Below are 16,519 nucleotides of genomic sequence, written 5' to 3'. Positions count from 1 at the left end.
CCCCCCCCAAAAAAAAAGAAGAAAACCCCCCCCCCCTTTTTCCTTCCATGCTGAACTTGCTTATCAGTGTCGTGTTGTGGTTGGTAGTCATGCCTTCATACTAAGTGTTAGCTTATGTCAATGTCATATGAACTATGAAATTAAAATATGAAGATTTGAGAAATTTTTTTTAATACAACATTATAAGATGGTGTATGGATGTCCTTTAGGGTGAACTTGGCAAAGAAGTCTCGTTGTCTCAACCTCCTGCTTTTGGCGAGAAGCAAGGAAGTCAACCCAATGGAATTGGATCAAATGAATTTGATAAGGCTGCATGTTTGGTAGATCAATCACAGGGTATTGGTACTTTATGTGGAGGAATAAATGTTGAAGGAAGGTTTGACAAAGTTACTCCATTGTACCAACGAGTTCTCTCTGCCTTGATTGGAGAAGATGTGGTTGAGGAATTTGATCGTAACAGTGAAAGCAGAAATGTTACTTCTCAATATGCAAATGAAGATTCTCCTTCTGGTACATGTAATCATGTTGACATTGAATCAAAATATAGTGAGAGAATGGAATCCGATATTGAGTCGGAATTCGATCCTAGGACTCAGAAACGCTCGTTTGACTTCTACTCATGTAATGGTAGTACTACTTCTAACAGCTTTAGGAGTACAAGCATTTGTAAACCTTCATATAATGATGAGTTATGGCAAGCAGATGATGGTTTAGTGCATTCAGAGGCTGGTGTTGTCTCTAGGCTCAGTCAAACAAATCTGGAAGGGCCCCAGGATGTCCAAACAAATATTTCTGGCATTTCTTCCTCTGATTATGAATATCAACAGATGAGTCTGGATGACAAACTTTTGCTGGAGCTGCAGAGCATCGGCCTGTATCCTGAAACAGTGGTAAGTTCAGTTTCATTTAACCCAACAGCATTTGTCATTCTTGATCTTTGTTCTTTGATTGACATTTTATTTTCTTCATATCTTTTCAAATTGTTTATAAAACTTTAATTGCTTTGGCTTACTTCTGTATGGTTTTAGGAAATTCACAAGAAACTTAAAGAGACCAACTACTCTTTGGAAAACCAAAACAGGCCTATAAAAAGTTCTCTTTATGAATGCATTGTTTGCTTCCCCACAGAAATTGAAGAGAAAAAAAGGAAAAAAGAAAAGAAAAACATTTTCTGTTTTTTGTATTTGGATGTCTTGGGCAAAGAAAAGAAAGTGACAGGTGGTAGTTTCCCTCTTATTATGTTGCTCCACTTCTCCCAATCTCTCCATTGATTTTCTCTTTCCCCAGTTTTCTCACATAAATGGTTGACGCAGATGTGGGGATTTGTTTACCCATTAATTAAAAAAAAAAAAAAAAAAAATCTATTTTATCAATACAATCAAATCCTTGTTGGAAACAAGTCTCTCAACTTCCATTTTACCCGCCACATGGAATAGGGCCAAATGCAGCCAAATGCAGCCTAATCCCTAAAGAAGCCGAAATGTGTTGTCTGTGTCTCTCATAAATTTTGTTTGACTAAGAAACTGTAGAAATTGATAAACCACAGTGAGTTTCCTCAGGCTTTCAAATTCAATTGCTTTTGGGACCAAATGACACCTAATAGTCTTCACAGAAGCATTTCCAACCAGCTTTTGGTTGCTTTCCAGAGTATTCCTTTATATTTATATTATAGAGATTGGAAGTCTTATTGTGTGCTTGTTGTATTCTTTCTTAATTATGGTAATGTGGCTAGGAATTATGTTCTTCCCATTTATCTCTTATGTTTCATTTTTGATAATCATTGTCAGTGACTTAGTGTTGCTTTCTTTTTATAAAATTTATCCTTCCTTTATTCCAGCCTGATCTAGCAGAGGGAGAAGAGGAGATCAATAAGGACATTGTGAAACTCAAGAAGGGGCTTTATGAACAGGTTACATTGCATAATTAATTATTTTCTGTTGTTTATTGGCATTTTTGGAATGAAGGCATGATCTCCCCAGTTTTTCCTCAGTCAGTTACTCTGTATCTTCTTGCAATACATTTGACCTAATCTCCATATGTATGTATGTGATCTTTCAAACACTAATTTGTATTCTAATTCTAACTCATTTAATAGGTGGGAAAAAAGAAAGATTACTTATTTGAAATGGATAAAGCTGTTCAAAGAGGAAGGGAGATGGAAGTGCGGTAGGGATTTCTATAGTTGTATACGTTTCTCACATTTGATCTTTGAAGTTTATCGTGTGATTGACAATTGTTATTTAATTTGCAGGGATCTTGAGCAGGTTGCCATGAATAAGCTTGTGGAGATGGCGTATAAGAAGCACATGGTGAATATTATTACCTTTTTAATTTATATATATATATATATATATAATGTGTGTGTATGTGTGTATATATATTTATATATTAGATGTGACTGTCTAAATGACACCTCTATAAGTGTATTCAGAAATTGTAACCTTCTCTTGATTGCCCCTTGTCTTAATCCTAAAAGTTTCTAAGCTAAGTGGGTTTTCAAAATAATTTGAAAGTGACATATCAATGTCTTATCTATCAAAAACTGTCATTTGTCTTTATATATTCTTCGATTACACGTCAAATGCAAAAATTTTCCCTTACTGGAAAACGAAGTATGTTATACTAAAAAGGCAAAAAAGTGAGGTTACAAATTTTTTAAACTTTAAGGGGTGTCAATAAGAAAATCCCATTATTATATATATGTATATATATTGTATTTTTAAAGTTGAATGACATCTTCCAAGTGCCTGAACTTTTATAGACTTGAATAATTGCTAGCAACATAACTTCTATCATCACTCTTTTGTGGTACCTTATTTGGTAATGAAAGAAAGTTGAAGAAATGTCTACCAGAAATGAGCAAGGTATGATTGTCATGGTAGGGTCACATAGTCAAGCTCATATACTTTTCTGATCTATTATTTTCCTTATGGAGATATAGGCACTGGGAAATCTTTTTCCAGTCTCTTGCTCAGGATTTGAGGGTGGAACTTGGTGCAATGGTAAGGTTGCTCCATGGTGATCAAGTAGTCAGGAAACAGCCTTTCCACGAAGTGGGGATAAGGCTGCGTACATTATGACCCTCACAGTGGCGGGAGCCTCATGTATTGGGTACACCCCATTATTTTTTGGCTCTCAGGGTTTAGAATGTTTCTCCTCTCTTTGATGAATGCGAGAATGTTTTCAGAACATAATGCAGGTAATGTAGACTAGGATAGGGGTCTAACGAAGTCTCAATCTGCAGGAACTTTTAAACCAAAGAACAACCACAACCAATCCCAACACACCAGCAAATAGCAGACCAACAAAAAATAGAGGCAAACCAGTAGCCATCGATTTCAGTATCTAATACTACTTAGGTCAGATTATAATTGATCAAATAAATGAACCAGCAGTAGTAATATGATGCAACAGTCCCAAATCAACAGCAGAAATTACAGAAACAGAATAAGACAGATCAAGGCAATCGATACTAGCTCTGTTCTGGAAAAACCACTATAGGACAAAATATGTATCTCACTAATGGATGCACAGAAACAGCCCAAATTTGGATCAATCCTTAGTGGGGTATGGGAGAACAATTGATCAAAATCTGGGAGCAAACTGATGGCTGGAACTAATACCAACACTAAAGGCCGATTGGCTCTTTTGTCAGAAAATTTGGGCAGAAATTAGAGATATAAATACCTGAGTGTTTTGACAGCAGTAGAACCTTGAAAACAAACTTTAAAAAAACCTCATGGACTTCACGCTACAAGGAGTCGAATGGATCACACACCAAATCCTTCTCTTTGATCAAACACAAAGAAGCCTCATAGAGGAGAAACACAGCAATATTTTTTTGTTCATAAAATTCGTCGGGCTTAATGGGAGCCCTCTCCTTTATTTATAATAATGATGGGGGGTGATAACAATTTAGTAACTTCAAACTAACTAAAAAACTGAAGTAAAGATTACTAACATCTAGTTACTAAATCTGGAAAAGTAAGCTAGGAAATAAAACAACTGGAATAATAAACTAACTATGTACTGAAAATTAGAAACTAGTAAACTAGGAAATAAAACAACTGGAATTGGAAACTAACTAGGTACTGAAATTAAAAACTAAATAACCCCATCTAAAAAGGAAACTAAAGAAAAATGAAACAAATCAGTGAATCCCGTATGCCACTTTAGAGCCCTTCTTTTAGACCCATGAAAGTGGCCCAATGCACTCCAAACCACATGGGCTGAAGGCCCAACACATATACAACCCAGCCTTAGGCTTATTCCCAATAAAACAAGTCTATTTTGGTTATTAATCTGCATCAGCAGGCAAGCTGCCCTATGTACAAGAAAGTCAATTGATGGCACAAAGACCTATACAGGGAAAACACTATCTGATACAAGTGAAATATGATTTATTTGGACATTTTCATATATAACTGCCATAGTGGTCTGTATTCCATACAGTTAAGGGTGTCAAATTCAATCTGGAACTAAAAACCAAAACCGAAACCGAACCAAGCCAAATAAGCCAAACTGAACTGAACTGAAGGGTATCGAATTCAGTTCCGGATCTAGCATAGGAGCTGAATTCCAGAACTAAAACCGAACTGAATTTGTATAGGAACCAAATTCCAGAACCAAAGTCAAGTTGAATTTTGATACTAAATTATATCCAAAAGGGTCTTAAGAGAGAAGAACTGAGAAATAATAGACAAGGTAACAACAAAGAAAACAAAGCCATCAGATCAAAGAGATGAAATCAAAAGGTTAGGGAACCTTAAGGAACAACAAACCAGAGCAAAGCAATGTGGTCTGATACGACTAATGCATGAGGGGAAGGGGCTCCTCTTGTGGGGTTGAGAATTGAATTGAAAAAAACTTCTATTTTTGAGCCTAAATTGTGAATGGGCCATTTGTCCATTTTCTGGAGACGAAGAAGGAAGAGATGTCTCTTTCTAGCTTAGAAACCATTTAAGTGGGCCCCACACGACCTTAACGTGACAAAACTTTCACGGAAGACGATTTAGATTACGGCAAAAGCCCTTGTCATTTTCCCATAGGATATGAAACAGACGTGGTCACAAGTAGGGGTAACATGGTCATTTTAATTCCTCAGATCTTTTTATAATAGTACTATACTATACTATATTATACTATAATATTTTCATAGTTTTCAATGTGTCTCCTAGGCACTTCCTAGGTGTTCAGGGCCCAAGAGGCCTAGTTGGAGTCTAGGTGATTGTCGTCTTAGTGTAATGCGCAACACTTATTTATGTTTGTAATGATAGAGGGCGGAAGAAAGGGAAGATCATAGTAGGGGGAAAGGAAGGGGAAACACACGCTCTCACAAAGCACAAATTCAACCAACTCTCGTTCAATAATCAAAATCACTCTATCTTGCCCATCAGTTATAGCCTATATGTAGGGAAAATAGAGACATGAAATTAGAAACTCAACTGAAATAGTATCTAGCCTAAACTAGGAAGCAACCATAAAAGGAAATGAATGCAAAGGAAAGAATTCCCTAACTCCTACATTCAAATATGGAAATAAAGAGGCATGAAATAAAAGACAAGCAACTACTAAGTTTATTTCCAATCCTTGTTGGACCAAAACCCTAGATTGAACTGGTTCTTCTTAGCTCTCGAGTTCCAAAGCCGGTCATGCTGGTCTAACCATGCAAGTGCAGTTGTATTTGCATCAACTCTCTTCATTTGAAAAGAACTCGACTCCGTCAAGTTTGGATGAGGTTCAAGAATGCTGTCAGAGTCGATGCGCTTGAGGAGAAAAATACCAACTGTCCTCTTGAGTTTGAGAGGGAGAAGATCATTTGCTGGAAGAAACTTCATCTCAAGTCCACTATGCTGAAAGGAGTATGTATGCTCATATCCGCAGTGATTGGCTTTCTTGTCGAACAACCATGGGCGTCCCAGAAGAATGTGACAGACTTTCAGAGTGAGAACAACCATAGGCGCCCCAGAAGAATGTGACAGACTTTCAGAGTGAGAACATCATACTGAACTGATCAATCAACCCACCAATGGAATATGTGAGCAAACACCTCATTAATTTTTAGATTATTGTTCACCCACCCAACCTTGTAGGGGTTCAAATGAGGTGCCGTTTTTGGACCCAACTTGCGAACATCTTTAGCAACGATGTTGGTGCAACTACTGGGGTCAATCACCATATTACAAAAGCTATCATTGCATCGCACCGTGGTCTAAAAAATACTGTTACGATGCCAATCATCCTCCTCGGGAATCTTCTGTGCAGTCAAAAGAGGACGGATTACATTGAATTGTCGATGCTCTCCATCACTATCACCATCATTGATCTCATTAGGCTCACGTTAGGGGTGTCAAACCCTAAATCATACCGGTAAAACCGATCGGACCGAACCGATAACAGCCCAGACCAAACTGAATCGAAGCCTTATTGGTTTGGTTTCGATTTGGAGTATTGCAACCCCAAAACCAAATTGAACCGCACCGAAAATTGGATGAACCCGAAACCAAACCGAAATCGGCTCAAACCCGGACCGAACCTGAAACCAAACCGGTAAGAAACTGAAACACTCAAATTCATTGAAAAAAACAAAATTTGCATAGTTTTGTATAAATTTGTATGGAAAGTCGAATCCAAACTGGACAAAAAAAAACCAACCCGATTACGAACCGATTTAAGAAATCGAAGACAAACCAAAACCAAGCCACACCGAAACTGAAACCAAACTGAAATCGGAATTTCCTTATTGGTTCGGTTTCGGTTTCGGTTTCAGCCTTCCTACACCGAAATTGACTCAACCCTTACCGAAACCGACTCAACCCGGACTGAAACCGAACCGGATTGACCCGTTGACACCCCTAGCTCGCGTTCACACTCAGCCTCTAGATTCACCGTTCTTGTTTTTGGTTGCTCTTCTAGTACATAAGGTAAAAAATTGTCCTTGTTAATGTACGCTAACAATCGGTTAGGACATTGAGTAGCTTGATGCTCGTATCTCTTGCATGTGAAACATTGAATAGCCTCATTTGAAAATGTTGAGTTCCTGTCATAACCACGTCGAGGTGGAGAATACGGCCGGGTAGGCCTTGAAGATGCCATAGATGAAGCACTAACCTGTGCTCTGCTGATGATTTTTTTGGAGGAGATGACTGGCTGAATAGAACTAGGACCCCTAGGAAAAGTATCTATAAACAGTCTCCGATTGTATGGGCGTTTTAGACTTTTCTCAACGTGATATGCTAAGCAGTTGATTAGATGCAAGGGCAACACTAAGTTGAGGGTGCAAACCATTGCAGAATTGTGCCACCAATACTTCATCCCATTCAAAATCAGAACGAATGGCCAAATAATAAAATCTAGCAACATATTCAACGGTCAAATTCTCCTGCTTCAACTGGGCAAATCTGAGATGCATGCGTTGCTTGTAATTAGGAGGCAAGAATCTCTTGTTCATGACTTCATGCATTTCAGCCCAAGTAGTGACGAAACCAATGCCTCGGATTCGGTTATGTTGCTGTTGCTTGACCCACTAGACTCGGGCTGTGCCTTTTAGTTTTGCCTATGCAAATAAGATCTTTCGAGCCTCAGTCAACTCGTACAATTTGAAGAACGCCTCTAAGTTGTGCCAGCCAAGGTACAATTCTGGATTGTTATCTCCATAAAAATCAAGGACATTCAATTTTGTTGCTCTTTCTGCTATCATCATATCTACCAGTTCCATATGGTGGTGGCAGTGTATGATGTGGTGGTGGTGGTGGCGGTAGTGGTAGTGGTAGTGGTAGTGGTAGTGGTGGTAGTGGTAGAGATGGATCCCGTGGAGTGGTGTTGGAGGAATCCGCAGATTGAATGGGACTCTTTCCTCTATCTACAACCACTAATCGATCAATAGAAACTTGCATAGATGGCTACAAGGTGCGGATAAGCAAAAGGATACTCACAGGTAATGGCGGAACAATAAATATATGGGAATTTTATGATAATGGTGGTAAACTTGTAATTAAAATAAAATCCTTAAGTGAGTGGCAGGATTGTAATTATAAGGACCATCAAATAGAATCACAAGGGAAACACAACGTATGTAAGGGTAGAGTTGGTAGCAAGAGTAAATAGGGACAGGAAATAAAATATAAAGAGAGGGCTAAAGTGGGGAAACAGAAAAATTAAAGAAAGAAGAAAGGAGAAAAGGAGTCTGAGAGTGGGTTTACATTACCGACAAAGAAGAAGGGTTCTTCTTTCTTGCGATGGAACCAACAACGATTGTTTCTCCAACGATGGAAGATCGAGTTAGCAGCGGTCTTTGGAGGAGGCGTGGACTGTGATGGAAATTTCAGGAGGGTCGACTTTGAAGGAGGCGGTTGGAGTTGGGGTTTGAAACAGGTATGTTCGATTTCTCTTTGTGGTTCTCTGCTTCTCAATCTCTTCTTCTACTTCTTCTGTCCTTCTTTGAACTTCTGTTCTTTTCTTCTGGTTCTGTCTTCTTTCTGTGCTGTTATGTTTTGCTTTTTATTTATTTATTTATTATTTATTTTTCTCTTGGTTGCTGCTGTTGGAACCCTAGGCACCGTTTGACAATGTTCTGTTTTTGCCGTTTCTGCTTTTTCTATGTCCAGAATTAGTAGAAACATCCTAAAGCATTTGATAAAGTTGTTCATTTTCACCTGTTTCTAGAAACATAAATCAAAATTTATGCTTATTTACAATTCTAGAAATGACTTTGACGAAACAAGTCGGACTTGTTTCGTCGTTTCTAGAAACGGCTTTGGACGCTAATAATTGTAAGGGTAATTTATAATGCCACCCCTTGGAGAATGCCAATATTAGAGGGACACCCCCTCTTTCACCAAATTGGACTTGGACCCCTTGCCGTCAGTCTATGTTAAGTGATGTTGTGAAATGACAATTTTGCCCTTATGAGTAAAACACCATTGTTATACTATTCCAAAAATACCCTTTAATCACCCTTATCACTTATCACACTCTCTCCCTCGTTCCTTTTCCGTACCTCAACCTGAGTCCGGTGAGATCCAGACTACCCGAGTTGTCGTCGGCAAGTTGTGCTCATTCCGTCGACGACGAGTGGTGCTACCTTTGATGGTGCCCGTGCAAGTCTCCATCGCCGATATTTGGATCAAAATAAATGATTTCACCGGACTCAGTTTCATCTTCTTTCTCTTCCATTCCTATTCACGGCCATGACTATTTCAGAACCTTTACCTTTCTGCAACCTTTCTGATTCAGGTCTAATGAGGCCAGATCTATCAGTGGCAGACATGGAGGCAGAGGCGGTGGCGGCAGCGGCAGCGGGCGGCTGTGGCAGACATGGAGGTAGAGGAGGTGAGGGAGAAGGTTTGGCGCATTTGCCGGAAGGGGTTGCAGTCGCCTATCAATCAGGTATAAGGGGTCTTCTTCTCTAACTCGGTGACTCACGTGATCGGCCATATTAGGGAACTTGAGAAGTAGAGAAAGGGAGGGGTGTCAGCATGGTGGAGTGGTGGTGTCAGCGGTAGTGGTCTGAAAAACTCAGCCGTCGAACCTCCGGTGTAGAATCAAGAACCAAGGCTATTACACATATTGTGATGGGTCGATCGTCGGAATGGATCGCTGTCGTTGGCATTGGCGACAACGGAAATCTACAGGAACTCTCTCTGTGTTTAACCCGTGCTGATTGCCACTGTCACCATTGCCGCTGCCCGCCACCGCTTTGAGTTCGTGCTGATCGCTGCTGTCGCCGACGCCGCTGCCCCACCGTCGTGATCGTTGGTGCCGGCAATCAACAGGAATGATCTCACTATGTGTTTAACCAGTGCTGATTGCCACTGTCACCGTTGCCGCTGCCCGCCACCGCTCTGAGTTCGTGCTGATCGCCGCTTCCCCCGCTGCTGTGATCACTGGTGCTGGCAATCAACAGGAACTCTCTCTATGTGTTTAACCCGTGTTGATTGCCACTGTCACCGTTGCCACTGCCCGCCACCACTATGAGTTCGTGCTGATTGCCGCTGCCCCCACCGCCGTGATTGCTGGTGTCAACAATCAACAAGAATTCTCTCTATGTGTTTAACCCGTACTGATTGCCACTGTCACCGTTGCCGTTGCTGCTGTTGCCGGCCACCGCTGTGAGTTCGTGCTGATTGCCTCTGTCGTCGACGCCGTTGCCCCCACTACCGTGATCGCTGGTGCTTGATTTGGGAGATAGGTGAGGATGAGACTCATTACATGGGCTTTTTAGGGACTTCACATTTAGTAAGGGTATTTTCGTATTTAAAATAAAATATAGTAGCTGACATCAACATAGAAGGTATATTCTTTAACGGAGACTGACGGTAGGGGGTCTGAGTCTAATTTGGTGAAAAAGAGGGGGTGTTTCTATAATATTGGCATTCTCCAGGGGGTAGCGCTGTAAATTACCCTAATTGTAAAAAGGCCAATAAAAATCCAGTAAACCAAAACAAGTGAAAGAAAAGCCACTGAAGACAGTAGCAGCGGCCAGAGTTGTAGCGGAGAGGACGATCCTCATCCACCACCGAAGGCCATCTCCTCCTTCCCCTTTCACTCCGATCCTCATCCTCCTTTCTTTTATAACCTCCACCACCGAAACAACAAAAACTCCAAAACCACTGAAAGAAAAGCCATCGCGGTTTAGGGTTTGCTGCAACTCCAAAACCAGTGAAAGAAAGCCATCGCTGCATACTCCTGAAGGAATTTCGCCCCAACTCCTGAGGGAATCGATCGTCTTCTTTCTCATGTAAACCCCTTTGGTTCGTTTATTCCACATTTAGCAGGTTCCTCCCCTGATTTCTTCAACAAAATTTTCATCTAAGGTTTGTGGATGCAAGAAATTGTTTCCTTCCTTAACCTGACTTCTGTGCCTTGATTTGGCTTTTGTATCTTAAACCGTCCATTGATGAGCTCCATTTATGACTTACTCTGGATTATTTTCCCTGCAACTGTTGTTGAATATGACGGGTTCGAGTTTATTGGGTCGTGTGGTATCTTCATCTGGGTTTCGAGGAATTTTCTTTACTAGTAATAGAGATGAATAAAACAAATGGGTTGATCTGTATTTGACATTTATCTGTTTGTATCGATGCTCCATGAGTGAAAGTTGTTCTGAAGTGCAGGTTACTAATGTCTTTCTTCAACTGTTATAGTGAATTGATGAACTAATTTAGAGTAATCGGTTACAATGAATTGATGAACTAATTTCTTATTGTGCCAAATTTTTTATTCCTAGAATAAAAATCATATTTTATCTTGTGCAAAAAACGATCCAAGAAATAGGTTTGTCAAACACCCAAAAATCCGTTTCTGTTCTCAGAAATGTTAAAAGTCGTTTCTGCTGTTTCTAGACACAGAAACGTTGTCAAACGGTGCCCTAGAGAGGGTGTTTCGACTAAGAAGAGGTTGATGGAGATTTTGGTTCGACTTCTTTCTTTCCTTTTTTTTGTTTTTGCTTCTCTGGTAGTACCCTAAAGAGGAGGGGTTCGATTGAAGTGGTTAGGGAGAGGGAGTTGCTGGAAGACAGAGGATGGTTAGGGGAAGGAATTGATTTTTTGTTTTGAACAGAGATTTTTTTTTTTTGGGTTGGGGGGTGGGGGGTGCTGTTCTCAGTCTCGGTAGAAATCAGAACAGATGATGGAAAGGAAAGAAGAGATGGAATAGAGGGAATGGGGATCCTTCGGCTCTGATACCAAGTTGATGGAGGGCGGAAGAAAGGGAAGATCAGAGTAGAGGGGGGGAAGGAAGGGGAAACACACTCTCACAAAGCACAAATTCAACCAACTCTCATTCAATAATCAAAATCACTCTAAATTGTCCATCGGTTACAGTCTATATGTAGGGAAAATAAAGACATGAAATTAGAAACTCAACTGGAATAGTATCTAGCCTAAACTAGAAAACAACCATAGAAGGAAACAAATGCAAAGGAAATAAATCCTAACTCCTACAAATCTGGAAATAAGAAGGCATGAAATAAGCAACTAGTAACTACTAAGTTTATTTCCAACCTTTGTTGGACCAAACCCCTGGGCTGAACCAATTGTTCTTAGCTCTTGGCTTCCAAAGCCATTCATACTGGTCCAACCATGCAAAGTGCAGTTGTATCTGCATCATGTAAATTAAGAGAGAATGGAGTCCCAATCGATGGGTTGGAGCTGCCCACCTCTATTCATTATATAGAACTCCAATAAGCTATTACAAGTCCTATTACAAGTAAGATATAAGTCCTTGGAATGGGAAGTCCAAATCATAATAGGAAACTAACATAAGTGTACTAACTTCTAATTAGACATTAGTCCTAGTTGAACTAGGACAATCCTAGTTGGACTAGTAAAACACCAAGGAGCCTGCGGCTTGCACACGACTCCTCCCCTTCTCACGATGGACTTCTAACAATGTCAAATATCATTTAAGTAAATAATTTCATTTACTTAAGATATTATTCGTAAATAAGCAAATACCCTTTATTTGAATCCATTTAAAATAGTTTAAAAATCAAATTCCATAAGGATAAAAAGTCAACCCCCAGTTCAAGAACAAAAATTGGATTTTTTTGTTGTAGGGACGATTTTCAACTTTCAAATGCTTGGATTTTACTCAATTCTGAAAATTTCATAAATCTTATCATGGTAAAACATTGCAAAAAAACAAAAGGGGTGGTAAAATAATTTTTTGCATAAAATTATTTTCATTCAGGCGATTTATCAGTATTCACGCACTTTAAAATAAATTTGACTAGAACATAATTTTGTCATTATGACTTAAGTAATTTTAAGACTTGTTGGAAACTGATTTTGTGCTCTATCTAATACAAAAAGTTGTGTAAAAATAAAATCATTTGACCGGTCAAACTTATTAGAGAACAAGAATATTTCTCTAAATGTTGATTTTTGATGACGTAGTGTTGATTTTTGATGACTTGATGTGGTTTAATGTTGATTTTCGATGGTATAAGGTATATGTAGCATGCTAAATAATGTTAGAAAACAGGGGAAATAAAAAATAACGTTTGGGCACCTTGCGACGCCTAGGCAAGTGCTTGTGCCTTATCGCGCAGGCGCTTAGACACCCCTCCATTGCCTTGGGTCGCCTTGGCAACTATGAGTATTACATTATGATATATTATGCTATTTATTGTATATTATAGTATATGAACCAGTACATGAACCAGAACCGAATCATGTAAGAATCAAATCGAACAGAAATCGAGCAGGTTCAGTTCTGAATCACCCCAACACTATTTGGAACCAAACCAAAACTGAACCGAATAACTGATTCCAAACTGATTTACACCCTTACATACAGTAGCTATTTCTGAAGTCTTTCAGTGAGATACTGAGATCCAGGAATAATCAGTAAATGTTGTTGTGAGTCAATGATTTTGTGGAGGGATTCTGTGCCCTAAATATCTGCCTTTTTCTTTCTCTACAAATTGCCCAGTATTCCTTTAATGGGGAATAATCACGTGTGCTTGCTATTTGACTAAAAGCATTGGTTTGCCAGCCCAGAACTAGGTCAAGCAATGAACTGGATGACTGCCCCTTTGCAGGCTGAAAATGAGATGAAATTGCCAAACTTGTTTTGGAATAGGGCAATTTTGCAATAGAAGGATGTATTGGTGATTGATTCTTGAATGATTAATTATCCGAAAGGTTCTCCTTTTGTGACCAAAGTATTAGTTTTCCAGCCTGGCATTTGTTCAGGCGATGAAGAGGATGACTTCTCCATTTGAGACTAAAAAAGCGAGATTAAATACTCCAAACATCTATTGAAATGGGGAAATTTTGCAATAGAAAATGTGTTGGTTACTGGTGGGTTTTCTTTGTCTTCCAATCAGATTGTGAACTATTATTATTATTTTTTTTTTACTGCTGTCCACACAAATAAGGATACTTTTTGAACCTTACTGTTCCATATCATCTCTAGTGGGAAGGAAGTTTGTCATACTTACGAATACAATTGGAAATTGCAGTCCAACTGTCTATCTATTATTGTGGCCTACCTGAAAATGAAGGGGAAGATGTTCTATTTATTCCATAGACCATGCTGCATCTAATTCTTGATGAGACATAAATCTAAACCAGTTTGGCCATAATCTTTTTTAGTTTTAAAGAGGAGATCAACTTCTTTACTCTTGCGGTAATGTGTTCCTGGAAATAAACCCTCAAAATATTGGTCTGCTTTTTATGTTGCTTCTTGAGGAAATGGTGTGTGAATCTGAAATGCAAGAGTGCAATTTCAATTTCAAAGTTGATTAATGGGAATATGGCATACAATTCAAGCAGTGACAGCATCCTATGCTTTGTCAACTATGGACTGCAATATATTCGTACTTTAGTTAAAATTATGTGAAAGTACTGTAGTTTTTAGTTGTGCAAAATACTCTGTGTCGATTCAAAGATATATAATCATAGCAATGATCTTCATGATATACTATTTCTTTGTGAATGGAGGTCCTTTTTTTTTGGGGGGGGTGGGTGGTTGGTTGGAGTGTGGACTGTTGAATTTTGTGGGGGTATCTTCATTCTGTATTCAATATCCTGTTGTTGTGAGAATCATATGCAAGTACAATATAAAGTAGTGTTCTATGGACAGCAGTTCAAAGGTTTAAAAAAAAAGACTATTTTTAGCTGTAACTTTCCCAATAGTGCTCATTTGTTTATTCATTTTTCTTTGGTTTGAGGGATGGTGGGGACTACTTGCTTCTATTAGTGGTATAACTTGAAATTTGCTTTGCAGGCTTGCCGGGGAAGTCATGCTTCGAAGAGTGGTGTCAACAAGGTTTCAAGGCAAGTTGCTATGGCTTTTGTGAACCGAACTCTTGCAAGATGTCAAAAGTTTGAGGACACTGGAATAAGTTGCTTTAGTGAGCCTGCATTGCGGGATGTCCTTTTGGCCACCAGCAATGATGCTAAAACTGTTGACTGTGTTGAGGGGGCTGCCACAAATTTGTATGCAGCAGGTAGTAGCTGTCAACCTGAGGCTAGGGCATCAGGTATGCTAATTTTAATGCTTGTGTAGTGTTTATTACTATGTGAATTAATATTGCTTGAATTTAATTATGCTTTTCTTTTGCATTCTATCTTGTGATTTTTAGAAGAGCAAGTGATCTATTCTGTCACTCATACTGGGCGTTTGGAACAAAGCAGGCAGAAAAAATATTAGTTTCTGTTTGTTTTCTTCGTCCTGCATTCCATGGATGCCTGCTTCTTAACACTTCTGTTTTGGTGTTTCATAGATGCTGTGTAATGAATTCATATGCTGTCTGTTGTTTTCGGCTTAACTGTATTTATTTTATGGGTTCATCTACAGCCACAGGTGCCTTTTCCAGTATGGTTGAGCGAAATGGTCCTCACAGTGATAAGCTTGAGAGGGGTTCATCAGGCACATTTCACATTCTTGCTCACTCATCGGACCCAGTTTTTGCGAAACATGAACCTATATTAAACAGGGGGAAGAAGAGGGAAGTGCTGCTTGATGATGTTGTTGGCAGTGCGACCTCACGAGTCACATCAGCTCTTGGAAACGCACTCTTGGGTGGAGCAAAAGGAAAGAGAAGTGAGAGAGAGAGGGATCTGAACAAGGATACTTTATCAAGAAATTCTGCAGCCAAAGGTGGCCGTCCATTGGGTAATTTTAGGGGTGTCCGAAAAAATAAAACAAAACCCAAACAAAAGACAGCTCAATTATCAACTTCAGGAAATGGACTTCTTGGAAGGCTTGCAGAAACTACTCATCCTGTGTACCCTTCTGGGGGTGGTTCTAGTGAAACAGTGACTCGTGGCAGCGTTAAAGCAAGTGGAGAAATGGGGTTGGTGTCCCCTGGTAACACTCAGTCTAAAGAGACTGGGGAACCTGTTGACTTTCCAAATTTGCCACTTCATGAATTAGATCCCATAGAAGGACTAGGTGTATCAAATGACCTTGGTGGGAACCAAGATCTCAGTTCATGGTTGAACTTCGATGAAGATGGCTTGCAAGACCATGATTCAATGGGCCTCGAAATACCTATGGATGATCTTTCAGATTTAAATATGCTTATCTGAGTACTGCCCACTGTAAATCCTGTGCATTGTTCAAGAGATTATTTAAGAGTGCTAGAGCTGCTGTTGAGAGACAACTAACTTCTTAAATCATGTCTTATTAAGTTGGCAGTTGTAATTATGGTAGTCCATTCTTTTGTATACTTCTTTGAAGAAGTTGTTGACAAGAGTCTTGAATGTTTATGTGAAGCGAAAGTTCTGTCCTTATATCAAAATATAACTTGTGTAAACGCCTCTTTCATTGATTTAAGTTTTGAAGAAGTGTTGAGCTTTTTCAAATTAACATACTTTAATCATAGCAGTCTGAACTTCTGTGTGAGCTGTACATTCATTTAATGTCTCAGAGAATATTTAGATCTTAATGCAAACAACTAATTTTCTGATAAATTTAATTAGTTAGTTCTTAAAGACTTCTTGTCATTGCTTTGAATTAAAATGGTTTTGATTAAAGTTCGCAGACCTGGATCCCTATTGTCTGTGAT

At 39.2% G+C, this 16,519-nt stretch overlaps 1 protein-coding gene across 3 annotated transcripts in view; it reads left to right on the top strand.

Annotated features, from left to right (window-relative positions):
- LOC122087076 overlaps positions 1 to 16,267 on the top strand; it is a 27,104-nt gene extending 10,837 nt beyond the window's left edge. For all 3 annotated transcript variants that reach the window (XM_042656060.1, XM_042656061.1, XM_042656059.1), the window contains exons 11-16: positions 210 to 890; positions 1,838 to 1,909; positions 2,096 to 2,166; positions 2,252 to 2,309; positions 14,734 to 14,989; positions 15,307 to 16,267. In XM_042656060.1, the coding sequence (XP_042511994.1) occupies positions 210 to 890; positions 1,838 to 1,909; positions 2,096 to 2,166; positions 2,252 to 2,309; positions 14,734 to 14,989; positions 15,307 to 16,040 (1,872 nt within the window). In that variant the 3' untranslated portion in view covers positions 16,041 to 16,267. The remainder of the gene's footprint in view (positions 1 to 209; positions 891 to 1,837; positions 1,910 to 2,095; positions 2,167 to 2,251; positions 2,310 to 14,733; positions 14,990 to 15,306) is intronic.
- Positions 16,268 to 16,519: the final 252 nt, after the last annotated feature.

Source organism: Macadamia integrifolia, chromosome 8 (assembly GCF_013358625.1).
Source record: "Macadamia integrifolia cultivar HAES 741 chromosome 8, SCU_Mint_v3, whole genome shotgun sequence".
In the NCBI taxonomy this organism is placed as follows: Eukaryota; Viridiplantae; Streptophyta; class Magnoliopsida; order Proteales; family Proteaceae; genus Macadamia; species Macadamia integrifolia.
The sequence above is the reverse complement of the archived record's forward strand: the minus strand, read 5'-3'. Positions and strand labels throughout refer to the sequence as shown.